At 52.6% G+C, this 25467-nt stretch overlaps 1 protein-coding gene across 1 annotated transcript; it reads left to right on the top strand.

Moving 5' to 3' along the window:
- Positions 1–1580: 1580 nt before the first annotated feature.
- LOC148838659 (SPARC-related modular calcium-binding protein 1-like) lies at positions 1581–23926 on the top strand. Its single transcript, XM_088912243.1, has 12 exons — positions 1581–1670; positions 9024–9195; positions 9634–9749; positions 10272–10371; positions 12217–12267; positions 13813–13875; positions 14009–14089; positions 14395–14587; positions 16074–16156; positions 17024–17120; positions 18278–18573; positions 21133–23926. The coding sequence occupies exons 1-12, from the start codon at positions 1581–1583 to the stop codon at positions 21150–21152; spliced, it is 1362 nt and encodes a 453-aa protein (XP_088768369.1). The 3' UTR covers positions 21153–23926.
- The last annotated feature ends 1541 nt before the right edge of the window (positions 23927–25467 follow it).

The following is a 25467-nucleotide window of genomic DNA, read 5'->3' as shown; positions in this document are numbered from 1 at the left end:
CCAGCAAAACACGGGTGTAGGCGACACAGCAGAGAAAGAGAATAGACCACAGACACGGCGGTCGTGCACAGCCAGCGTGCTCCAGGAGCCCTGGGAAAGCCCCGCTCTCTGTACAGCGGCTGGTATGTCGGCGACAAACTCTCCGGCTGTTCGCTGCTCTCGGTGGCTGGAGTCGCTGCTCGCTCTCTGCTCTCCGTGGCACCGAGCGTCGGTGAACCAGCACCCTGCCTGGACAGGGAAGGTCGTCTCTATTACAGGCGTGGTTGTCCACGCTTTAGAAGCCATGAATACACCGTTTTCCCCACCGGGTTTTAAAACTTGCTTAGGCTGCCGTCCCTCCAGCACACGTCCGGTAGGTAACACAGCCTTGAGAGTGAACCGTCTTGTCGCTTCTTGACTCGCAGGCTCGGGAACCGCTGCTCTTCCCTGCGCTGTCAAAAACCCCTCGTCCAGTACGGGCTTGAGTACCAGGCTCACGGCAGGGCGTACAAGCGTGGAGTTAAGCAACAGCCCTGTCTTTAGGATGAGGGAGGAAAGCGGAATCCCGAGAGGAAAGCCAGGCGAGCGCGGGAAGAACATGCAAACTCCTCACAGAACGCCCTGAGGGCCAGATTCGAACCCAGAACCGGGGTCCTGTGAGGCAGCGACTCTCAGCACGACACCGCTCTCGTGCTGTATCTCCCGACCTGTAAACGCAATGGCTTTGATCATACAGTACGGAGATTTATTTATGTTGCACAGTAACGTCTCGCACGTCAGGTTGTGTTATTGATTGCGCTATCCTCACCGTCGGGAAACTTTGACATGGACGTGAGGGTGGAGTTGGTTCTGATTTGGTCTTTATCGTTCACGATGATCTCTCCGCAGGGCGGACAGGCAGGCGCGCGCGCGCCCGGCTCGCGCGGGCAGTGTGGTGGCGGCGGCGGGGGGGGCTCGCGCACCTCCCGCGGTCCGGCGGCGGCGGCGGCGGCGAACGAGACTGATCGTGTACGTGTGAGAGGCGGGTTTTTTTTATCTTCGTACGTTTTCACGACTCCCCTCTGTATCTTGGGCTGCACTGATCAATGTCGTCTTAAATATCGAACGGTTCGGGAGGGGGGGGACTCGAAATGAACTACACTCCTTTTCTAAAGACGAAATGAAACCGCTCGTAAGGAGGGAGGCGGCGGTGGGGGTGGGGGGGGGGAGCGCACCGGACTCTAAACTTTAAAGTCAGTGCGAAGAAGAAACGTCAGAGGATGGTAGCTCTGACTTTCGGAGAGTGGGGAGGTTTGTCACGAAGCGAGGAGTGGGCGGGTGGAGGGAGAGGGGAAGACTAACGGGCGAAGAGAGAGGCGAGGAGAGAGACGGAGAGAGACGGCGGGAGCGGCGGACCGTGAGCGGGGATCAAGGCTCGGGGACAGAGAAACCGGCGGCCGGGAGGGAGACCGAGACCGTGCCCGTCAGACGCCCGTCAGCCCGCGGGGCCGAGCCGCTGACCAGACCAGGCGGTTGCCCGCCCGGACGCCGGCCGTGCCCGCGGTGGGGGAGCGGGGCAGTCTCGAGCGCCGGGGCAGCCCGCGTGCCTGCCGGCCGCCAGCATGCGGGCGCTCACCTGCGGCTGCCGGCTGGCGCTGCTCGCGCTGCTCGCGCGGGCCGCCGTGTGGGCGCAGACCGCGGACAGGTCGCCGGTAAGAGCTGCCGGACACACCTGCCCCCCCCTCCCTCTCTCCCTCTCTCCGCTGTCCCTTTTCTCCGTCTTTCCGCCGGTGTCACCGACAGTCACCTGCTCGGGGCGGCTTCGCAGCGTTAGAAAGCAGCGACGCTCTTTCACTGCTCCTCGGGAACACGCGAGCGCGGCGGGGCTTCGCTCAGGGACGCGGGCTGACGCGGGGGGCGGAAGGGCAGAGGCGCCTAGCTTCGTGTCCGTGGGCAGCGTGCTTTAGACAGACCTCTGCTTAGGCCGTTACTGACTTCCTCTGTTGTCCCAGATGGGAAACTTTGCTTCGCGGGCAGGTACAAAACGCAACACAATACCAAAAAAAAAAAGAAAAAAAATATATAAAGTAAAATATAGAAAAAATTGTGCAGGTTAATCAAGCAGGTTAATGGCTCTGGGAGAAATAGATACTGTAACTCGGTTGCGTTTGGATGTGGACAGTCTAAATCTCCACCCAGATGGAAGGAGCTCGGGATCGCCGTGCCAGGGGTGGTCATGACAGCCAGGGATCACATTGGCCTCCTGCACCGCTTGACGTCGATGGCTGGAAACAGTAACTGTTGTGCACCAATAATCCTGCTGGCTGCCTTCACAATCCTGGTCAGTCCTTTTTTATGCAGGTTCCCAAACCAGGCTACCACGGGGAGTCTCTGAACGGATTCAATAACAGTTCTGAAGAATAGAGTCAACGCTATAGTGCACACGTTAAAAGAGTGGAGTTTTCTCAGGAAGAACAATCGCTGTTGCCCCCTCTTACAGGGCATCTGTGTTTTCCTCAAAGGTTACTTTGTAATCAGCAGTAGTGCTGAGATATTTGTAACTTTTGACGATTTCCATTTCTTTCTCCTCAGTGGCTGTTGGTTTTGCGGCTGGTGGTTGCTCTCTGTGATCAACGATTATATCTTTGTTTTCTGAGGCATTAACTTGAACGCCATTCGGCAAAATCACTCAGGCCCACGATCAGTGTGTGTGTCTTGGAGGAGACTGACAACGGCAGAGTCCTCAGCTAACTTAATGATATGTCCGTCCTCAAAAGGAAGGTTTTTATCTCACTAGGCGACAGCATCGTTGGTCAGCCATGAAAAGCCTTCCTCCAGGACACCCTGAGAAAGGGCAGCAGGATCTAGGAGGATGTGGAAACTGGGGATCTAGGAGGATTTTGGAATTGTGGATCTATGAGGATGTAGGGAACTGTGGATGAAGGAGGATGTGGGAGTTGTGGACCTAGGAGGATTTGGGAGTTGTGGACCTTGGAGGATGTGGGAATTGTGGATCTAGGAGGATGTGGGAGTTGTGAACCTTGGAGGATGTGGGAATTGTGGATCTAGGAGGATGTAGGAATTATGGACCTAGGAGGATGTGTGAGTTGTGGATCTAGGAGGATGTGGGAGTTGTGTGTAACGGAGGTTGTGGCCTCCTTAAATTTTGCCAGCCTAAAAAGGCAAGTTTTGTCCTGTTAACCCCACTTAGCGGGGCCCCAAACTCCAGTACGTGTCTCCAAGCCACCTTTTCAGTGCCTCTGTCTTTCTCTTTCCCCTGCCCTCCTCTCCTGAAGGGTCTTTCTCTCTGGCCGATTGTTATGTTTTCCCCGGAGCCCGTCCCTCTCTGTCCAGCGGTCCTGAGGCCCGACTCCCGACTGGGCTTGACAAGAGAGGAGAGGCTCCTCCCACAGGCCCACTGTGACGAGCCGGAAGGTCCAGCAAGGGGATTGGACCCTGTGCGGTGCTGAGATGCTAATGGAATTATATGGAGAGCGGATGCGGGGTGTACTTAGCCGAGTCGCGTTGCCAAAAGTCGTGGTCAAGAAGCCGGGTCTTCACAAGACGAAGGTTTTCTCAGACGAGTAGTATAAAATGAAGGGGCGCTCTAGAAGTACGAACTTAATACCGAGCGAGGAGGTGCAGGTGAGGAGCCCTTAAGTAGTGGGTGGTGGGAAGGTGTGGTGCAGGACGAGGGACGTGGTTGGATAATTAGGATGTGCGTCTGCGTCTGTGGGAAGAAGCGGGGGCTTGTGTCTGATTGGTGAAGGCCGTGACACCCACCCGTTTGCCATTCCACACGCCGCGGGCTTCACGGCGCCCCCCGGAGAGGGGGCGCTGCCTGGAGGGGCGGCGTGTCTTTCGCTGACGTGGGTGCCAGCCTGCGGGTTCCCTGGCGCGTCTCTGGGGCGCTGTCCCGGTGACAGAGCAGAGAGAGCCACTGCCTGACCAGTACCCACCTCCCACCGGTGGTGACTGGGAGCACGGGTTCTGCCCGTGCCGGGAGCATGGAAGGCTCTCTCGGTCTCTCTCTGCTGCTGCCGTGCGGAGCGGCCCGGCGTGCTCTGGCACTGGAGTCAGGAGTCGTGCAATCACAGCAGGCCCACCTTAATTAGAACCAGGAGGGCCTGGACAGCAGCTGCCAGAGCGGCTCTCGGCTGAGCAGCACAACGCTCTGCTGAGTCTGACATAGGAGCAGAGGTGCCAACGGACACACACAGCCTTGCACACTCACACACTCACATACACACACAGCCTCACACATACACCTAGCCTCGGACACACACAGCCACGCACACACAGCCCCTCACACACAAGGCCTTGCACACTCGCAAACACACACAGCTTTGCACACTCAGATACACACACAGCCTCACACATACACCTAGCCTCACACACTCACACACATACATACAGCTTCACACACACATACACACAATCTCAAATATACACACAGCCTTGCACACTAACATATACAGCCTCACACACACATACACACAATCTAACATATTCACACACTGCCTTGCACATTTACATACACACAGCCTCACACACTCACACACACAGCCTCGCACATGGCCTCGCACACTCACATACACACACAGCTTTGCACAGTCACATACACACAGCCTCACACACTCACACACGGCCTCACACTCTCACATACACACAGCCTCGCACACACACACATGGCCTCACACTCTCACATACACACACAGCCTCGCACACTCACACTCACAGCCTTGCACAGACACAGCCTTGCACACTCATACACGTGAACAGCCTTATATGTTCATACACACAAACACAGCCTCACATGCACACACAAGCAAACACACAGCCTCATATACTCACATACACAGAGCCTCACATGCACACACAAGCAAACACACAGCCTCATACACTCCCATCCACACATCCTCACACGCAAACACACAGACTCACACACACTGTGTTCACACATATATACCCGTACACAAGCACACGCTCACATGAGTGCAAGCGCCCCGATGCAGCCCTTGAACGTGCAGCGGAGTGCCAGGACGAGGGGGTGAGGTTGCCAAGCGAACCTGTGGGCCCTGTGCCCAAGGGGGCTGAGCTCTGGACACCTCTCCTCCGCTCCGCTTTCCTTCGCTCTTCCTTTCTCCGTCTCTCGGGGGCCCTCCGCTCTGACGGGCTTTCAGCCGTGTGCCCCCCTGAGCGCGGGGATTCTGCCACCCCTCGTCCGGGGGCTGGCGGGCTGCTCTCCCACTCCGGAGGGGGTACTGGGAAGCCAAAATCGAAGCCCTGTTCTGACTTCCCCAGGGGGCACAGACAGGTGTGTGGGACCAGGCACCAGGGGTGATTAACAGCTGAGCACTCTCCCTAGGAGAAAAAAAACCCCGCCTCTCTCTCTGTGAGGAGGGCTGGGGCTGTACTGAAAGGTGTTAATAGAAAATCTGGGGGGGGGAAAAAAGAAACCCACAGCCTGGACAGACTCAGGTCTTTCAGCAGCATCACACAGCCGTCCTCCAAAAACATCGTATTTCATCACCTGCAGCTGCAGCCCTTTTCTAGATTTACAGCTGTGTTGTCGGGAGGCTGGCGTGAGCGGAGCCAGGAGCCAGGAGCGGCCCGCGAGCCCTGCGCCGTTAATGAGTCTTTGTCCAGACCCTCATTCCCTCCCTCTCCTTCGCTCCTCCTGTACGGCACGAGCTCCGTCCCTGCGCGGCGTCAGGCCCACCACAGCGGCCCTCCTGTCTTTCCTCGGGCTCCTCTTTCCCCCTGCATCCCATTCAGGCCCATGATGTCATTCCATGCCATGCTCCCCGCGCTCTTCGGAAAATATTCGTAATGCTCCGGTCATGTTTTTATATAGAGAGAGATTTCTGGGATTTATTTTTTGGGGGGAGGGGGATTTTATATTTTTTTTAATTACCGATTGATTAATTAACAGCCTCTGCCGGCACAGGGAGTTCTTTCAGCGCCTTTCTCCCAATTAAAAAAATAGTAGCTTGAATAAACAGTGACTGGGACCCTCACACACTCACACACACACACTCAGTCTCACACACACACTCACACACGCACGCACTCACTCACTTACTCACGCACGCACCCATGTGCGCACACACACACACACACACACACACACACACTCTGCGGCTGGACTTGCAGACAGGCTGCGCTGGGCAGGAGAAAGAGAGGGGGAGACAAAGAGGTATTGATAATACACCCCTGAAGTCCGGTGGGTTTGGGAAACACATTGCCAGCGCTGTGTGTGTGTGTGTGTGTGTGTGTGTGTGTGTGTGTGTGTGTGTGTGTTCTGGCTTTGCACAGCAGCCGAGGGGGGTATTTGCTAGCAATTTGCCACAAGTCTGGGACTCTCCTTTCCTGCTGGCTGTATTGGTTGTTTTTCAGAAGTGCGATTCATTTCACAGAAGCGTGCTGTAGCCTGTCTGTGCAACTAGTGCTGTTCAAAACAGGGGTCCGGGGGTCATCAGAGCCTTTCCAGGTGGGGGGGGGGTCCTGAAAACTAAAGCAAAAACATTTTCACCCCCGAACCCAGCTCTGTGTGACATCGGCTCAGTCTCATGGTGGAGCTGCTCGGCCGCCACGGCCGCCAGACCAGACACCGGGTGTCCCTTCCCGCTTTCCCCCATCTCAGCAGTGGTTGCATTGCTAATTATCACGGCATTGTACCCTGAAAGTGGGGTGCCCTTAACTGAGGGGGTGCCCTCTGGAAACAAACGAAGAGTCGAAGAGTGGCAGGCCCAGGAGCCCCTGTGGGAGTGGTGCTGCGTGAGGAGAGAGCTGTAGCCCACAGCAGAGGAACCAGCGCCGCAGGGCAAGAGGTGCAGAGGCCAACAGGACAGGCGCTGTGAGGGGCCCTTCAGGAATGAAGTCCACATGCTTACGTTGGAAAGGGGTCCACGGTCTGAGTGAAGGATTGATCACTTTCAGGATGGGTGAAGCACAGCTGAGATGACCTGGCCTGAGGACTGCAAGAGCGCGGACGGAGGCAGCAGTCCACGCTGGGGGGGGGGAATAACAGAGCTCGTGAATACACATTCTTTTGCTGAAGCACACTGAGTCGCACATCTGACAGCATTTTAATCATCCGCACCAGGGTCTGGGTTCAATCAAAATTCCCAGCGCGTGCCATTTGTGGCTTCAAGTCCGGCATGTTTCCAGTGGGCAGCAGCAAGGAAACTGGCATCCCGAGCTGGAATTGCAGCTGGCGGGCACGGGGCGCACATGGACTGTCTGAGTTGGGGTTGCCAAGTGCTTCATTAGGGCTCTGCTATTTTCGTAAGGGTGAGCATGGTTGTAAGTAACACAGAGGCAATGGGCCCTTTATGTATCTTTCTGCTCATCATCCCTCCAATCCTTCTCACTCTAACTGTACATCTGCTCTTCTGGGAGGCTCGTTAGGGTGAATCTGGCTCCGAAGCCAAAAGCTGCTCTGCTTCCTCCGACTCCCACAACCAATTTTTTTTCTGCAACCAATTCCTCTCCCCCACCCCACCCCCATCCTCCAGCAAAAAGTATAGAGTTCAGTTCTTTTTTCCTGGGTTGTCACCAGTGCCCAGATCTGCACTGTGTTTGTAAAGAGCGGCGGGGGGCGGGTGGGGGCACGTTCTGCGGCAGGCCGGACCGAGCCGTGTGTGTGACCCGTTCCCGGGGAGCAGGCTGCGCCCGGCGGGGCGAGCCGGGTGCAGCTCCGGAGCCCCTGACGACCGCACGAAAAAAACTTTATTGAAAGTGAGTGAGTGCTTGGGGATTGAGGAGTGTGTAATGGGCCCGTCAATTAGGCCGGTTTGTTTGTAGAGCAGTTAACAAAACCAGCTCTTACAAGTTCCAGGGGTGAAGGGTGCCAAGATACACACACCGATCCTCCCAGCCCCCCCCCCAATCTCGCTTCGTTGCCCCAGTCCTTGCAGACACACCAGGCCCTGCCGTGTGTCGACCCCTGCTGTCCCCACTCCCCTCTCTGCCCCTGCGACAGTAACACACTGTTCCTCTGCCAGAGGCCTGCCTTCACGCACTGGCACAAACATATTTCTAAACTGTATATATCGCTGTGCCTTTGCACAGTCCTGTCATTTTAAAATGTGTATCTCTGAACGCCCTGGAAATATCCAGTGTTGCCTCCAGACATCTGCCTCCCCTCCAGTATTCTGGCACTTAAGCTCCTGCTGCAGGCTCTGCGTGATGCGTCTATCCCAGGTCTGCCCCGACACTGCTGGGCTTGTGCCTCCTCTTGTCTGTGCTTGGTGTTGTGTCACAGACACATTCCCTGTGTGTCTGGGCTACTCATTTTGATTCATTAGGGTGCTGGAGAAGTGTAGACTGTGGCAGTGTAAAATACACATGAAATGATATCGTTGGAGATATTTTCCTAACCAAGCTTTACTATGCATTTTTTTACCTGAGTCCTTGCTTTTCATTATTTTAAATGTCAGGAATCTTCAAAAGAAACAGCATTTGTGATTAGTCCTCTCTCCCTCAGCTCTGTGTAAGCAGGTGTGAGCCTGGTCAGTACCTGGATGGGAGACTCCTGGGAAAGCTGAGGTTTCTGCTGGAAGAGGTGTTAGTGGGGCCAGTAGGGGGCACTCACCCTGCGGTCTGTGTGGGTCCTAATGCCCCAGTATAGTGACGGGGACACTGTACTGTCAAAAGGTGCACGTCTTTCAGATGAGACGTAAAACCGAGGTCCTGACTCTCTCTGGTCATTAAAAATCCCAGGACGTTTCACGAAAAGAGTAGAGGTGTCCTGGCCAAATTCCCCCCTGGCCTCCTAATAATCCCCCTCTCTGAACTGGCTTCATCACTCTGTTCTCCTCCCCACTGAGAGCTGGTGTGTGGGGAGAGGACTGGTGCACTATAGCTGCCATCACATCATTCAGGTGGGGCTGCACACTGGTGGGGATGGAGGGGATCCCCATTACCTGTCAAGTGCTTTGAGTGGAGTGTCCAGAAAAGCGCTATATAAGTGTAAGGAATTATTATTATTATTTATCACTGTCTCTTACCCATTACCCCTCTCTCTGCCCATCTTTCTCTTCTCTTCCACCCCGGGGCAGGTCCTGATCTCGGAGAGCGTCTGGCCACGTGGCTGCGTGTTGGACTGCACTAAGGGGCGACACCGATCCGTGTGTGGGAGCGACGGTCGGCTCTACAAATCCCTCTGCACCTTCCAGAGGGCGCACTGCATCAACACGGAGCTAAGGATCGCTCCCCGAACACACTGCGCCGGTGAGAGGGCGGCTGGGGGGGGTTAGACTGCTGAAAAAGAGAGATTTATGTCCATAGCAGAGTACGCTGGACAGAGGGAGAGGGGGTGACAGAGTAAAGACCATCGTAGAGTCTTGTGGCTGTGTGCTGCAAAACCTGCCCAAGACACTCGTACCCAGTGTAAAGATTCCGTGCCTCCCCAAAGCTGCAAAGCAAGCCCACAGACTGATTAAAAAAAAATTGGTCATGAGACCAATTGCATCACCTGGTGGGTTTGCAGGGCCTTCCGAGCCCCAGGAGTCTCTGTCGCTGTGTCGCTGCTCACTCTGAACAGGCCCCGTTCTACCAGGCCACAGTGCTGGACCAGGGGGAGACAGGGAGAGACAGGGGAGAGATAAAGAGGGGTGCACAAGTGTACAGACGCGAGAGTGACCGCGAGTTGTCAATCGTTTACCGCAGACCCTGCCCAGTCGAAGTGCCAGCAGGCGCGCGCCCAGGCCCTGGACTCCAGCAGCCGCAGCGATGCAGGCGGTGTGTTTGTCCCAGAATGCACCGAGGAGGGAACCTTCCTGCAGGTACCGCCAGCGCTGCTTCTTGTTGATGGCCTCGTTGTTGAAAAGGACAGGCGCTAGGTGGACCGTCCCAGAAAAGGAAACGTTTTCTCTAAACAGTCTTGCAGACACACCCCAAAGCACATATGCACAGTGCTCCCTCCCTAGGATGAGCTAACACACACATCTCAAGGGACATTCCTGAGAAAATGGGCTGTACCACTATGTACACTGTGTAGTTGCTGTATCACACAAATCACAAATGCAGCTAGTTCTGGTTCTTTATCTTGACTTTTTGGAAATTACAAGAAAATACCAATGGACATGCCAGCCTTGTGTGCACAAAAGCGTCTCAGTTGCACACTTGGATCTCCTCCTGGGAGGCTGGTGTTCCGCCTTGCGCCCCAGCGCTTTCAAAGCCAGCGGGGCTGCTGAGGAGCTCATGTCACAAGAGGGAGGTAATGTGCAGAAACCCTGATGCCCAGACTGAGCGCCCACATGTGTGTGTGTGTGTGTGTGTGTGTGTGTGCGTTGTTGTGCCTACAGGTTCAGTGCCACAGCCAGACTGGGTACTGCTGGTGCTCCACCCCAGATGGCAAGCCAGTGAGCGGTACTTCAGTCCTGCATCAGCGACCCAACTGCACAGGTAAGCCGGGGAGTGGAAACAAAATTCACTTGCGCTCGGAGGACAGAGGCAGGTCTGTACCTTTGTATGTGAAGGGTGATGTCATGTTGGTGTGTGAATATCATCTGACTGTTCAGACACACGTCACCTCTGTCACGTCACCGGATCCATAACAAAAGCAATATTGATAACACTCACCTTGCCAAACACCCTTTCTTTTTAAATCCATGGCATTTTTTCAGTGGCAAAGCGACAGATTCAGGTTCAGGTACAAATGGCAACCTGGCCTGAAAGGGTGAATTGAGCACAGCCCGTGGCTCAGTACTGTTTTCAAACTGAGAGTTAGTTCATGGAAAATACTGGCAGCCAGAGCTCAAATTTGTACAGTACCACCCTCATCTCCTGACTTTTTTTTCCAAACGTGGGGAATTGTGGGTGAATCAGTAGGTAAGTTTATGTCTCCCAGCTAGAATGTGAATTTGCTTCTGTGTCGTGGTAATTTTCTCTTGGCAGTTTTTTGAAACCTTAATATGGCACATTGCAGTGCCTTGTAGAAGTACTTTCCTTCTTCCAACGACAGCCCAGTTTGTTGAGTTACAAGTGATGTATGCACATCGTTTAAGTGAATATTTTTAAGCAGAACTTCAGTGCTCAAGCTGGAACAAATTAAATTAAATGTCAGCAGAAACTGCTAAGAAAAATCAATAACTAAAATATGCTGATTGTAGAAGTATTCACCTATGTTCGTTCAAGTATACAAAATTACAAAATCACACAAGTAGTTAAAGGACCTCTTTGTGCTGACATAGTGCTTCGCACGTTTTCAGAATAAACACACAGACTGTATGTCTATAAGGTGCCTCAATCAGGTTGTGCACTTCAAGCAAAGATTCAACCATGAAGACCAAGGCGCTTTCTACAAACATACAGAAGGCAAAGATCAAGAGCAGAAAAAGTATAAAAAGAGTATCCCTCTGAGCACGGGGAAAACAATCATTAAGAAGTACTACCCGGGCATTGCTTAGATCGGGCTGTCCCTCCAGACTGAGCAGCCATGCGAGGGGGAAACTGGCGAGGGACGTCACTGCGAGGCCAGCAGCGACTCTGAAAGAGCAAACTGGCTGAGTCGGGCTGCTGTGCTCTGAGACCTGCCTGCTGACAGAGTTTAACAGGGCTAGCAAGGTGGAATGATATCTGGGGGCGTCACTGCCTTCAAGAACCCCAGCTTGTTGTGTCCTGATGCAGATGAAGAACTACAGATGGGAGGTATTAACAAACCCTGACTGCAGTGCCCGTGGAAATGCAGGCCCCCTCGGCCCGCATTCCCACACCCACTGACCGCATCGCTGCATGGTCTGAAACCTCCATGGGAGCCGTACGCACAAAGAGCGGCAGATTGTCTAAACCTGTTGCCGATTAGATCAACACATACCTCATTCCCTCGGGTGTTTAATCCTTCTTCTCCGGCTGTTGCATGCTCAGTCAACAAGTTCTTTCCCCGCGAGTCTCGGTGTTGACTTTCTCTTAGCGTTTGATCTCCCGTCTCTGAACATTTTGTTTGACTTGCACTTTCGTTTTTTTCCCTTCCGTCGTGCTTTATCCTGACTATTGCCTTACAAGCTCAGGACTCTCCAGCACTCTTTGGAAAACCCGCAGTAGTGCTGTTTGTGAGGCACGAGCATTGACCTCCACGCTCTTGACCAGGGCTCCGGACTGTGCTGATTTTACCCCCTGTACTTGCCCCCGCATTACTCTGAGCTCAGCAAGTGGACTTACACTCCTCCAGTCACAGTGCAGCACGCTGACTTACTTTCTTTTGATTAGAAGCCGGTGTCTGACTGCCTAACTGTGTCTTCCTCTTGGCAGGCTCGTACCCCGAAAGGCCATCCAGTCCGGAGAGAGACTCTGCTCAGAGAGGTAAGATTGGTGGTGTCTGTCCAGGCAGGAAGACAGCAAGGCGCCGTGACCACAGTCCTTTGGGGCTGCCAGGAGGGCTCCCCCAGTAAGCCTGGAGAAACGTCACCCCGAGAAAAGACACACGGATTTTTTCCGTTCACGTGGACAGATCTGTTTAGCTGGTATAGCCGACCTGTAACTCTTCTTTTAACATCTTACTTTATGTATATTTGGCTTTAGGTGGGCGTACTGTACCCCAGGGCTGTTTCAGCCCAGTTTGACCATGTCCCCCAGGTAGAACCGTGAGTGAACCCCTGCTATAGACGAGCAGTAGCAAAGCTAGTGCAGCCTTTAGCCTGCTGTAATGACAAATGAGCTGTAGCTGTACTGCCCTGCAAAAATAATAGAGAACGGCCTCGATAGCAGGACACTTCACCTTCGATTCTAGGTTTAAGTTAGAGCAGGTTACAGCATTGCCTCCCTTGCACATGTGGCTTCCAGACCTGTTCCTGGACGTCTATACTGTCTGTGGGTTTCCTAGGCATCTGAGAAGCACCAGCAGGAGAAGTTCACGGCAAAGTTGTTAAACTGAGCCCATTAAGCCAATAACGAGTACATTGGTGTCGTAGTAAAGACAGCCTGCAGACATGCCTGCCCTCCAGGGCAGGATTGAAGGCCCCAGAACTAATTGTTAACAGGCGTCTCTGGTAGTTCTGCAGCTTTATGTGGAGTGAGTCTTCCTCTTGCTATTTTGTGCCAACCACTGTCTGTAAACCCATTAGCCTGTCTGAAACTGACACATTAGCCAGGTCTGCCGTTACTTAAACAAGTGTCACTTACGTTAGCTTTTCCCCCATGGAACAGCGCAGTGAGGAAAAGGTCTGGGTTTACCACATACCACATGCTGTGTGTTTGAAAGGAAGAGTCAGTCCAGTGGGACCTCCTTGGACAGGGCAAATTCAATATTAACTGAGCTTAACTGACCATATAAACTGGACTTTATGGCTGTTATTTTCTGACGTGTACACATATGCTGCATATCACAAGCTCTATATGTGAAACAGAAATGATATTCAGGATGTTGATGTGTTTGTGTCAACTCCCTGTTGTGCTTTGTCCTTTCTTCTATTTTATTCTGTCCCATAAATTATGTGAAGGCTTACTCCATTTTGAAATTTGTGGTAATGCTGTGCACAAGAAAGTTTAAAAAAATCTCTGAGAGGGTCCTAGCTGACTAATCCCATACGTATCTCCACAGCAATGCGCTGTTAATTGTGCGCTACCTTGGCTGATTCTTGGGGAATCCCAGTCAAGGTTCGCTTGTGACATGAGCTGGGCTTGACCCAGTGATATCTGAGCCACAGAACCCATCCTGTGCTCTAACAAGCTGTGCCCTTACACCAAGAGTCTAAGTAAACGTCTAAGCATCCCAGTGCACAAGGGCATGCACTACGGAACTGATCCTACTACCCTGTGGCCTGTGTGAGCTGCGTCACGTGTTTCTGGAGTAGATTGCGCTAACCTCAGTAACAGTGGCTCTCCAATTGTTCTTATCTCTGAATTCAGAAGAGGGGAGCCGACTGAGGCCTACCCCCGAGTCCAACAGCGCCCCCAGTCTCCCAGCCGAAGGTGAGTGACGTGACCATTCAGTCTTTTCTCAGAGGTGATTTCAGTCTTGCTCTGCACGTTCAGGATGAATCTTTTTTTTACTTATCACATACTTTTATAAAAATCTTCTCTGATGCCCTTTTTTTTTTTACAGAAATCACAGCCCCACCCTTCTGGGTGACCATCCTGTTGAACTCTGACCCCAGAGGCAACCGCTCGGCCAAGCGCCCTGCAGGTAGTCTGGGCTCCGTGCTTGCAGCAAGACTCCCAGTGCACAGCAGCTTGATCCGAGTCAGGTTTTCACACGACCGCAGGCTGTCAGCCAGCGCAAAGAGCTCAACACCTTGAACAGTGTGTTGTTGGAAATGTGCTTGGAAAAGCCTGTTTATGCTACTCTGGTATATTTTTTTGTGGCTGACAACTAAGGTGGATCGAATGAACTCTCCGATAAGGGCTTGGCTGCCATCCCTGCTCCACCTGTGTTCAGTGTACAGGACCGTGTGCTCCATGTATGTAGTCCGTATCTGTGTGTGTTTGCAGACACCCATCTGTCCTGCGAGAGGGAGAGAATCCAGGTCCTGGACCAGGCCCGGGTTCTGGGCAGGGACGACTTGTTCGTGCCGGAGTGCAGGTCCGACGGCCGGTTCAGCCCAGTCCAGTGCCACCGGGCCACGGGGTACTGCTGGTGTGTCCGAGCGGAGACTGGGCGGCCCCTGCCCGGTACCTCCACCAGGTAACACTGATACTGCTCAGCCTGACCGGGTCGGTACAAGCATGGGAAAGAGTGAGAAGGGGGGGGGAGAGACAGCGAAGGTGCAAAGTAGCGGTTAGGAGAGGCAGTCAGAGACTGCGAAGGTAAGAGTGAGAGAAGCAGTGAGTTAGAGTGAAATTGTCTGTGAGGGAGAGATACCGCGAGAGACGGTATTGGCTATTGGTACTGGAGATGGAGATGGCTAATAGGATCACTTAATTAGCCATATACAATTTCTTGCACTAGGAAAATGTCTTTTCGTCTTGCTCTCCATGAGACACACAGACAGGGAGAGAAGCTGGCGGTCAGAGCAGAGGGTCAGCTCTTGTACAGCGCCCCTGGAGCAGTTGGGGTTAAGGGCCTTGCTCAGGGGCCCAACGGAGTAGGGTTCCTTGGCCGGCCGCGGGATTTGGACCCCCCAACCTTCCAGCCACAGGCGCAGATCCTCAGCCACAGAGCCACCGCTCCACCCCACAAATTACAGCACAAACAGACAACACTGCCTCCCCCAGTGGAACACAAACGCAACACAAACTGGAAGGCTACCGGACTCATAGTGCAATACATAGTGGATAAGTATCTGAGCAGAGGGAGAGACGGCAAGAAGAAACAGACTCTGACGAAGTGCAGGCTTAGTGACCACAGAAGGTGAGTGAAGATAGAGACAGACCTGACTGTCCAGGGAGGACAGGCTCAGTGATCAAAGCCTGACCATAGAAACTGGACATGGGCAGACTTGACTGTCCAGGGAGGACAGGCTGTGCTCCCTCTGCCAGCAGGGAGAAGCAGAGACAGAAGATGCACTTTCTGCTGCACTGGTAGAAATACTCTGGGATTAGACAAACATTCTCCTCTAAAATAAAAATTCTTATCCCAGAATTGACACACCTGCCGGAATCCGAACAGCTTCAATCCCACTGGCAAGGAAACTCAACAGAGCTGCAGCCCAGTGTGTGATCTTCTGTCACAGATAGAGACAGTGAGCCTCTCAAAAAAGACATTATAGTTTGAAATATTTGTAAATGCTCTGCTTATTGTTATTAGTTTGGCAACACTAATTCATTTGTCACCTTAATACAGCTCTTTGAGTTTGAAACCATGAAAGTTAAATTACTGACAAAGGGTGAAGTGAGAGAGAATAAAGGAGACAAGGAGAGAGATGGAGCATTGAAGAATGAGGCAGTGACAGAGACTTAGACCTATTTTTGTGCTCTTTGCTTGTCTTAACATTTAAAATTCTTGCAGTTATGTTCATTGGTAATAAATTGTAATTGTAATAAAGACTTTTTGAATATGTACAGTATGAGTAACAGTGAGACAGAGTAGGAGAGAGTCTGTGAAGGGGCGAGATGGCAGGAGAGTGAGAGGGTGAAAGGAGTGAGACATTGTGAGAGAGATGTTGAAAATGAGAAAAGGAGACAATTGGAGTGAATGTGTTGCTCACTCTCCTGTTTCGGGTGGCCCACAGGAACCGACTGCCAGACTGCAGTGCTGCAGAGGCCGCGAGGTCAGGACTGTCGGACAGGGACTACAGAGACAGGGCCCTGCCTGGTGAGTACAACACTCGCACACATACAGCCCCACACAGCGCTTCTCAACCAGTAGTGTGGTCCGTGTCCTCTATGTCTCTGCTGGTGCCCTGAGCTGACCAGTACTGCGGTCTGTGTCCTCTGGACCTCAGCTAGACGCCTGAGCTGACCAGTACTGTGGTCTGCGTCCTCTGGGCCTCTGCTGGTGCCCTGAGCTGACCAGTACTGCGGTCTGTGTCCTCTGGACCTCAGCTAGACGCCTGAGCTGACCAGTACTGTGGTCTGTGTCCTCTGGGCCTCTGCTGGTCCCCTGAGCTGACCAGTACTGCGGTCCGTGTCCTCTGGACTTCAGCTAGATGCCTGAGCTGACCAGTACTGTGGTCTGCGTCCTCTGGGCCTCTGCTGGTGCCCTGAGCTGACCAGTACTGCGGTCTGTGTCCTCTGGACCTCAGCTAGACGCCTGAGCTGACCAGTACTGTGGTCTGTGTCCTCTGGGCCTCTGCTGGTCCCCTGAGCTGACCAGTACTGCGGTCCGTGTCCTCTGGGCCTCTGCTGGAGGCCTGAGCTGACCAGTTCTGCGGTCTGTGTCCTCTGGGCCTCTGCTGGTCCCCTGAGCTGACCAGTACTGTGGTCTGTGTCCTCTATGTCTCTGCTGGTGCCCTGAGCTGACCAGTACTGCGGTCCGTGTCCTCTGGGCCTCTGCTGGAGGCCTGAGCTGACCAGTACTGTGGTCCATGTCCTCTGGGCCTCTGCTGGAGGCCTGAGCTGACCAGTACTGCGGTCCGTGTCCTCTGGGCCTCTGCTGGAGGCCTGAGCTGACGAGTACTGCGGTCCGTGTCCTCTGGGCCTCTGCTGGAGGCCTGAGCTGACCAGTACTGTTGTTCTGCAGGCTGCCCTGGCCCCAAGAAGAGGGCCTTTCTCCACCAGCTGCTCCAGGCTCTGCTGCAGGAGGCCAGACAGACCAGTGGATCACTGCTGCTTCCAAGGTTAGACCATGGACTCCTCTGTCTCGCTCACTTTCTTTGTTTAGAATATTAAAATAATCACCCTAAAGCATCACCGTCCAGGTACATTCAATGTTTTGCATTAGAATAAGTGCAAATAAGACAGGATGGGTGAATGGCACTCACAAGATTTTCAGTGTCACTGTTTCTAGTTACCTAACGAAATGCAGCCAGGATTACTTCATTAGTGTCAGGCATTACGATGAGCTCTGTCATGACTTCAGGAGCTGAATCACCAGACAGTCCTCGTTAACGCACTCGGGTATAAATAGTTCTGTCGGGATTCACAGTAAGTGCCTTCTGTAGCTGTCCTGTCACAGTCCCTTCTTTTGGTCTTCTGTGATGGCCCTGTGGGTACGCAGTCACACAAACGCGCTTTCTTGATGACTCTTTCCTTCATCTCTTTCCCTGTCTCCCTCACCCCCTTTCTCTCACGTCTCCCTCTTGTGCTGTCTCTCTCTTTCTCTCTCTTCCTGCATAATAGCTCTCACGATTTTCCAGTTCCAAGAGCTTTATTGGTCTGACCAACAAATTACAGCACTGCCAAAGCAATCAACTTAAGTAAACATTCACAAACATTTATGAAGATAACATGATACTGTCATTACTCTTGAACGCTAAAATATTGTACTGCAACAAGATTATTTAGTCTCCCTCTGTCTCATTTGTTTGTGTGGGGACTGGGCTATGTACTTTTGTAACGTCTCAAGAGACATTTTTCAGTTGCTGGGAACCCTGGGGATTGAGCATGTGGTATTTGTGTGAGGATCCTGTGGGGATTGACCATGTGGGGATCGTGTGAGGATCCTGTGGGGATTGACATGTGGGATTCGTGTGGGATTCGTGTGGGATTCGTGTGGGATTCGTGTGGGATTCGTGTGGGGATCGTGTGGGGATCGTGTGGGGATCGTGTGGCGATCCTGTGGGGATTGATCGTGTGGGATTCGTGTGGGGATCCTGTGGGGATTGATCGTGTGGGATTCGTGTGGGATTCGTGTGGGATTCGTGTGGGATTCGTGTGGGGATCCTGTGGGGATTGATCGTGTGGGATTCGTGTGGGGATCCTGTGGGGATTGACCACATGTCTCGTCCCTCTTTGCCCCTCCCGCTCTTCCTCTCTCTGTGCGCTTGTGGGACAGCCCCGTGTCTGTGTCGCCAGCCCCCTCCTCTCCCCCCGCCGCTGCCCCGGCTCCGGAACCGGGCCCGGGAGCTCTGGAGGTGTCCGACGCGGAGCTGGCGCTGCGCCGGTACTTTGCCCAGCTGGACGAGGATGGCAGCGGCGCCCTGAGTGAGAAGGAGGCGCGCCCCCTGCTGCAGTACGTGCGCAGGAAGGCGCGCCCTCGCCGCTGCGGCAAGAAGCTCGCCCAGTACTGCGACATCGACGGCGACCGCGCCCTGACGCTGGCCGAGCTCACGGCCTGCCTCGCCCTGGCCCGTGAGTGAGCCCACCGCGCGGGTCTGTGCGTCTGTGCGTATCTGTGTCTGTGCCTCTGTGCCTCTGTGCGTCATGTGTCTGTGTGTCTGTGTCTGTGTGTCTCTTTGTCTCTGTGTGTCTGTGTCTGCGTCTGCGTCTGTGCTTGTCTGTGCTTGTCTGTGCGTCTGTGCGTCTGTGCGTCTGTGCGTCTGTGCGTCTGTGCGTCTGTGCCTCTGTGCATCGTGTGTCTGTGTGTCTGTGCGTGTCTATACGTCTGTGCGTCTGTGTGTCTGTGCGTCTGTGTCTCTGTGTCTGTGTGTCTCTTTGTCTCTGTGTGTGTCTGTGTAACTGTGTCTGCGTCTGTGCGTCTGTGCATGTCTGTGCGTGTCTTTGTGTCTGTGTGTCTGTGCATACTGTAAAAAGGTGCTGTCCTTTGGATGAGATGTAAAACTAAGGTTTTGACTCTCTGTGGTCATTAAAAATTCCAGGACGTTTCTCGAAAAGAGTAGGAGTATTACAAAGTTCCCATTGGCCTTTAGCAATCATGGCTTCCTAATAATCCTCATCTCTGAACTGGCTTCATCACTCTGCTCTCCTCCCCACTGAGAGCTGGTGTGTGGTGAGTGTACTGGTGCACCATAGCTGCCATCACATCATCCAGGTGGGTCTGGAGGGGAGTCCCCAATACCTGTAAAGTGCTTTGAGTGGAGGTTCCAGAAAAGCGCTATATACGTGTATTATTATGATTGATGTTATTTTATTGAGTAACAGAGCTGGTAAAAGATGCTGAGCCAATGTGCAGATTGAGCACTTATTGTCTAGACATCACCAGTTTGAACACCTGTCAGTTGTGATCAGATTATCCCAGGTGATGGTGCACGACTGAATGTCTTCTCCTAAATAGCACTTCTTCAGTTACTGTGCTGTGCTGTACATGCTGTAGAGCTCACACACCCCAGTGCTGTCAGTGAGAATTGTGTCACTTCTTCAGTCACTGTGCTGTGCTGTACAGGCTGTAGAGCTCACACACCCCAGTGCTGTCGGTGAGAGATGTATTACTCCTTCAGTCACTCTGCTGTGCTGTACTGGCTGTAGAGCTCACACACCCCAGTGCTGTCAGTGAGAATTGTATCACTCCTTCAGTCACTGTGCTGTGCTGTACAGGCTGTAGAGCTCACACACCCCAGTGCTGTCGGTGAGAGATGTATCACTCCTTCAGTCACTGTGCTGTGCTGTACAGGCTGTAGAGCTCACTGTTTTGGTTGAAGAGATGGACATTTGATTAAAAATTAGTTGCTCCAGATTATGTGATTTTACAAAATCAAAATGCCCAGCAAATTAAAATTCCAGATTTAAATCCTAATAATGAAACAGAACTTGGCGTTTGCAACCACTTCATTTTGTAGTCAGTTTGGAGTTTGTTTTGTAGTCAGCAGCATTAGAGCCAGCTGTTGCCTGTCTGACTGCTGCATGCAGGCCACAGTAATGAATCAGAGACGTGTGTGCACTCTCTCTCCCCTGTCACTTCTTCTCTCTCTCACTCTTTCCCAAGAGACGGCCAGAAAGAGAGGGGGGTGTTTAGAGAGAGAGGGGCCCTGTTTTCATTTTCACAGCCCTCCCTGGCAAGCCTGAGTCTGGGGGGAACTGTTGTCATTGGCTGCCTGTCAGATAAATTAAAAATATGCGCCTTGTGTATATATAGAATAAAACCCAAAATAAACCACCCCGACTGGCCACCTCTTTGCGGGCTTTTTTTAATGATCTTTCAGATTCTCGGGGCAGGACGAGAAGAAAGCCTAGCCTGAGAGCTGGAGGAGTCAGACGAGCTGTGTCTCCTCAGGCTCCGCACAGTCCGTGGTGTTTACACAGAGCACTCACACGTGTCCATCTCTCTGCTCCTGCTGGGAACCAGAGCATGCCCTACTGCTGACTGTTACAATGCCTGCCACTGCTACTGCTGCTGTTACTCCTGTTACATCTGCTTCTGCTATTGCTACCCCCACTCCTGTTACTGCTACTGCTGCTCTTACTGCTACTCCTGCTGCTGTTACTGCTACTGCTGCTCTTACTGCTACTCCTGCTGCTGTTATTGCTACTGCTGCTGTTACTGCTATTACTCCTGTTACTCCTGCAGCTGTTACTGCTGCTGCTACTGCTACTCCTACAGCTGCCACTCCTACTCCTACAGCTGTTACTGCTACTTCTGCTGTTACTGCTATTACTCCTGTTACTCCTACTGCTACTGCTGTTGTTACTGCTATTACTCCTGTTACTCCTACTGCTACTCCTGCAGCTGTTACTGCTGCTGCTACTGCTACTCCTACAGCTGCTACTGCTACTCCTGCAGCTGTTGCTGCTGCTGCTACTGCTACTCCTACAGCTGTGACTGCTGCTGCTACTGCTACTCCTACAGCTATTACTGCTGCTGCTGCTGTTACGTACTGCTGATGATACTTGTGCTGGTTGTACTAGTCCTGCCCTCGGGGTGTGACCGCAGGCTGAGTGGCTCCAGTTGCTTCAGCAGTAACAGCCAGCCTGGCCTCCATCTGAACTGACCTGTGTTGTGTCTCTGTGTCTCAGGAAGCCCCAAACAGCAATGAAAACCACCTGCCTGCCCCCTTCCCACCTCCACCCCGCTTGCCTGCTGTGTCCAAAGCTGTGTCTGCGCAAGGGGGAATCCAAGAGGAACGCCGGCCGAATCCAAATCCGAGGTAAAAGGAGATTAAAGGGGTGGCAGGCTACCTCCAGAGCCACTCGGCTCAGCCCGGGATCACTGTGCCCCGGCACTCTGCAGCTCACCGGGCCCACACAGGGTTCCCTTCGGATAGCACTCCTCTACGGATCAGATCACGCTTCATGACGCAGGCTGCCTGTCTGTCTCATTAAACACCCTCCAGGACTATCCACTGCGCTGAGCACACTGCTCGCGAGGACAGCACTCCGTCTTTCCCCTGTGTTCTCCACATGCAGAAACAAATTCAGAGCCCGGGATCTCTCCCATGTTAATCATTTGAAAACTGGGATAGCTGGCCATGGTTTTAACAAAGCAAAGGTGTCTGACCAGATTTGTACAGGTTCTACATTAGAAACATGTAACCTAGCGTTTTTCTTTTCCATTTGAGATATTTGGGTGCACAACTGCCACCTCTTGTGATCCAAGGGGAGTCTGAGAGATTGGGTGGAGGTTTTCAAATTTCTTAAGGGGATAAAATAGAGCGAATCACAGAAGTTTGCTCAACGGAGTTCAGCTGTGGCTTCTAACTTGAGCAAAACAGAAAAGTGTGTCAAAGGGCAGTTTTTTAGTCAGAGGCTTATTAACGTGCGTGAGAGATCCGGGGATTGCTCCCAAGTCGACTTGGCACTGTGCTGGCATCTCTCCCTGTTCAGGCAGTGCCAAGGGGTTGAACGGACTGTTCCCAGGAGGCTCTGTTGCGTATTCATGGTCTCTACCTTGGCATGACTTTCGGTTTTTGTTTCTCTCCTCCTCCTGGACTGGGCTATCCTGGGCTCTATGGGCACGAGACAAAGGGCCTTGGAGTGGGTTATGTCTGTCATGGTCTTTTTTATTAAGACTCTTGGCCCCGTCCCGCAGAGACAGACAAGTGGACAATCTTCTCCGGCACTCTATCCCACCTGTCAGGCCACACCTCCCACCCCCCCACCCCCCCTTTTAGAGGGGATTCTGCCTTAGAGGCGTGCAGGGATAATCCCACCAATTGCAGCTTCGCACCCTGGGCTCCTCAGCCAAGCACAGACACCCAAGGTCTGAACTCTGAACCTGCGGTGCTTCTCATACTGAGCAGGATCCCTGCTGCAGCAACACATCACCTGCAGGCCAAAACTAACCCGTCTAAACCCAGCTCCCTTTCCTGTTACTGGGTCAACAATCCAACTTCACAGCTGCTGAATTCCGCTTCAGAGTGATGGATAGAGCCGACGTCGAAGGATGGTAGATGGACTCGTACGCGTTCTGACGCGCTGCGAGCCCTACGGCGCCGCCATGGGGAGAGCTAGTGCCGACTGGAGGGGCGGCGTGTCTCTCTCCGACGTCACCGCAACCCTGCCGGCGCCCTGAGACAGCAGCACGGCCTCTGGCCAGCAACACCACCTCAGGGGGGTTGGTCAGCTCAACCATTTGCTTGGGGAATCCCGGTCCATGTCAGCTAGAGACACGACCCAAGCTCGAACCCGCAGCACCTGGCTCATATTGCTCACTTTGGGCTCGAGCAAGCGCCTTTTAATGGCTGAGCCACGCTGAAGGCCTTAGATTTGTTTTGGAGGAGGAATCCTTAATAGGTGTACGATAGAATACCTAGCACAAACGGGAGGAGTCCCAAACACCACATTGCCTGGTATAGCAGCTGCCAAGGTTTGTATGACATATATCAGTCCAAGCGGTAGCAACAGAATGAGTCCCAGAGTAAAGTCTATGCTCTGAGGAGGTCGTTTTCAAGATTTCCTGTCTTGTCTTGTAGCTTGTCCAGGGCTGGTGCCCTCTTTGTCTGTACTATTATTGTGTGTGATTCTTGTATTTTGTGTATTGTCGATGTGTCCTTGAAAACATCCTTGAAAAACCCTTTCATGCATAAATAATTGAAAATGGATCTTTGAAACCGGTTGGGCGTCATCAGTCAGCGATTGCTGGGCATCTCCAGGTGGTGGCACACAGCTGGCTCAGCACCACCCACAGGCAGGGCCAGAGCAGGTCGGCCAGGGCCCCCAGCCCACGGGCCTCGGCTCTCGGAGAAACTGCGGCCCAATGGCCATGGAGTGGAGTGGGTAGCAGATGCGCCGCTGCTGCGGTCAGCACTGGCTCTCCAGTGGAGGGCCCCGATGGGTAAGTGAGTCGGGACAGGCTTGTCCGCATCTCCTCTCTGTCCCCCTGTGGGTCCGGGGTGTCACCGCTGAGAGCCGAGGCTTGAAGACGCAGCTGGCCGCTCCCGACATGGAAAAATACCAAAGCATTATTAAAAAAAGTAGTTTTGAACACGTCATAAATACAGATCCAGATCGCTGGAAAGGTGTTTTTTCTAACATTGGCTTTTGAAAAGCAAAATGGGTATTGCTTCTGTCGCATCAAACAGCAGCGTTCTGTCGGCCCTGTATGATGTGGCGATGCAAGACAGGGCTAACACACTGTATTTCCCGTCCCCTGTACGCAGTGTGTTTTCGCCTTTGTTGTGTATTTTTTTGTTTTGAAAATCCTTTACCTTACAATGTTCACAATTACGATTATTTTTTTGTTACTTGTATAATAAACAAATGCACATGAGTGACTTCACCATTACGCTACAGCAGTGTCAAATGTGTACGTTAACCTCATGTTTTTTTTTATTCAATAAACATGTACAAATGTATGTATATAAATATATATTTAAAGAGATGTTGTGTACTGTAGTTAATGCTCTGCCTACCGTGTTGCAAAGCCGAATTGCCCTCTCGTATTAAATGGGGCACTGCAGATAGCGATGATGCGACACAACGCCAAGCACAGAACGGAGCAAGCACAAACAACACAGTACCTTGACCTTGTGGGCCATGCGGCGCCCACCTACTCTGCTCGCTGAGCCTGTCCGGCCAGAGGTGCTGCTGACCCCGGGAGGGACGGGGCTCGGCCCAGGCGGCCTCTGCTCTGTGCAGCTCCCAGCTGACGCAGCGAGGTGAGGAACCCTGAACCCAGACGACCCCTTGGCCCTGCTCTGACCACCACACACACCGTCTAACCCTACAACAAGCCTAAATGTTAACGCTTAATTACATACTGCAATACTTAAACACATGGGTGATGGAAGAATGGTCAGGATCGCTTGCACAGTCTTTTCACCATCGTGTGACAGGCTACCTGCTTCTAACCCCTGATCTCCGAAGCCGGTGCCTGTGGCCCTGGCCATGGAGAGCACCCGTCACGCAGATTCCACAGATGATAATAATATCACGTTATTAAAACTTTACAATTTCTTGCATTAGGAATGATCTTTTTGCATACCCCAGCTTGCTCTCCGTGAGACACACAGACAGGGAGTGAAGCTGGGGGTCAGAGTGCAGGGTCAGCCATTTATACGGCACCCCTGGGGCAGCTGGGGTGAAGGGCCTTGCTCAGGGGCCCAACGGAGTAGGATTCTTCTGCCGGCTGTGGGATTTGAACCAGCCACAGGCGCAGATCCTGAGCCACAGAGCCCCCACTCCACTCCAAAAAACTGCCAAAACTGCCAAACCTTCGCTTTCTGGTCATTGGCTCAGTTTAGTCATTTAATTGCTGATGTGGGAATTTCTCCGCTCAGAGCAGGGATATGCTGTAGCCAACCTGTGCCGCCAAACTGTTTTATAGGCGGTGTTTATTTCCTTATGACAGGAATGGCCTCAGGTGATTTTTTTTTCTACAATCACTAGAAATGGGAGAATTCTCTTACCCCTAAGTCCTGGATTATTTTTGTTTCTCTCTCTAACCATGGTCTATTCGTTCACTAACATAACAAGGCCATTCATATACTGGAGCAAGTAATAGGTTAATTCCATGCTGAAAAGAGAAGAAAGAAAACACAACGTTTCGGCCGTGGAGCCTTCTTCAGGTGTGAGGAAGGCTCACACCTCACACCAGAAGAAGGCTCCACAGCCGAAACGTTGTGTTTCCTTTCTTCTCTTTTCAGCATGGAATTAACCTATCACTTGTTCCTTTGAAGCCCACACAGGCTAGCGCAGCTCCCCACCTGAAGTAATTTATATACTGTATGCGCATCAAGCAATTTTCTCAGTACAGGCGCGTTTGTCCCACATTGTGAGGGAAGGAGCCTTGCTTTGAAGAGCACACAGTGTGCCGTTTTTGTCATGATTGTGTATGAATTTATTGTTTGTTTGTTTTTTAACATAGGGGAAAGCTTCCCACTTGCTTCAAACCCAAATCACGAGTCTCGGGTC

This window comes from Atractosteus spatula, chromosome 3 (assembly GCF_055471065.1).
Source record: "Atractosteus spatula isolate fAtrSpa1 chromosome 3, fAtrSpa1.hap1, whole genome shotgun sequence".
NCBI lineage: Eukaryota > Metazoa > Chordata > Actinopteri > Semionotiformes > Lepisosteidae > Atractosteus > Atractosteus spatula.
Note: the sequence above shows the minus strand (reverse complement) of the source record. Positions and strands in the feature narration are given on the sequence as shown.

What these genes read in the sequence shown, in the direction of transcription:
- LOC148838659 (XM_088912243.1), top strand. Translation starts at nt 1,581, where the DNA reads ATGCGGGCGCTCACCTGCGGCTGCCGGCTGGCGCTGCTCGCGCTGCTC. An exon ending in TCCCCGAACACACTGCGCCG is followed by an intron (nt 9,196 to 9,633) that starts GTGAGAGGGCGG and finishes CGTTTACCGCAG; the next exon opens with ACCCTGCCCAGTCGAAGTGC. An exon ending in GGATCACTGCTGCTTCCAAG is followed by an intron (nt 17,121 to 18,277) that starts GTTAGACCATGG and finishes CTTGTGGGACAG; the next exon opens with CCCCGTGTCTGTGTCGCCAG.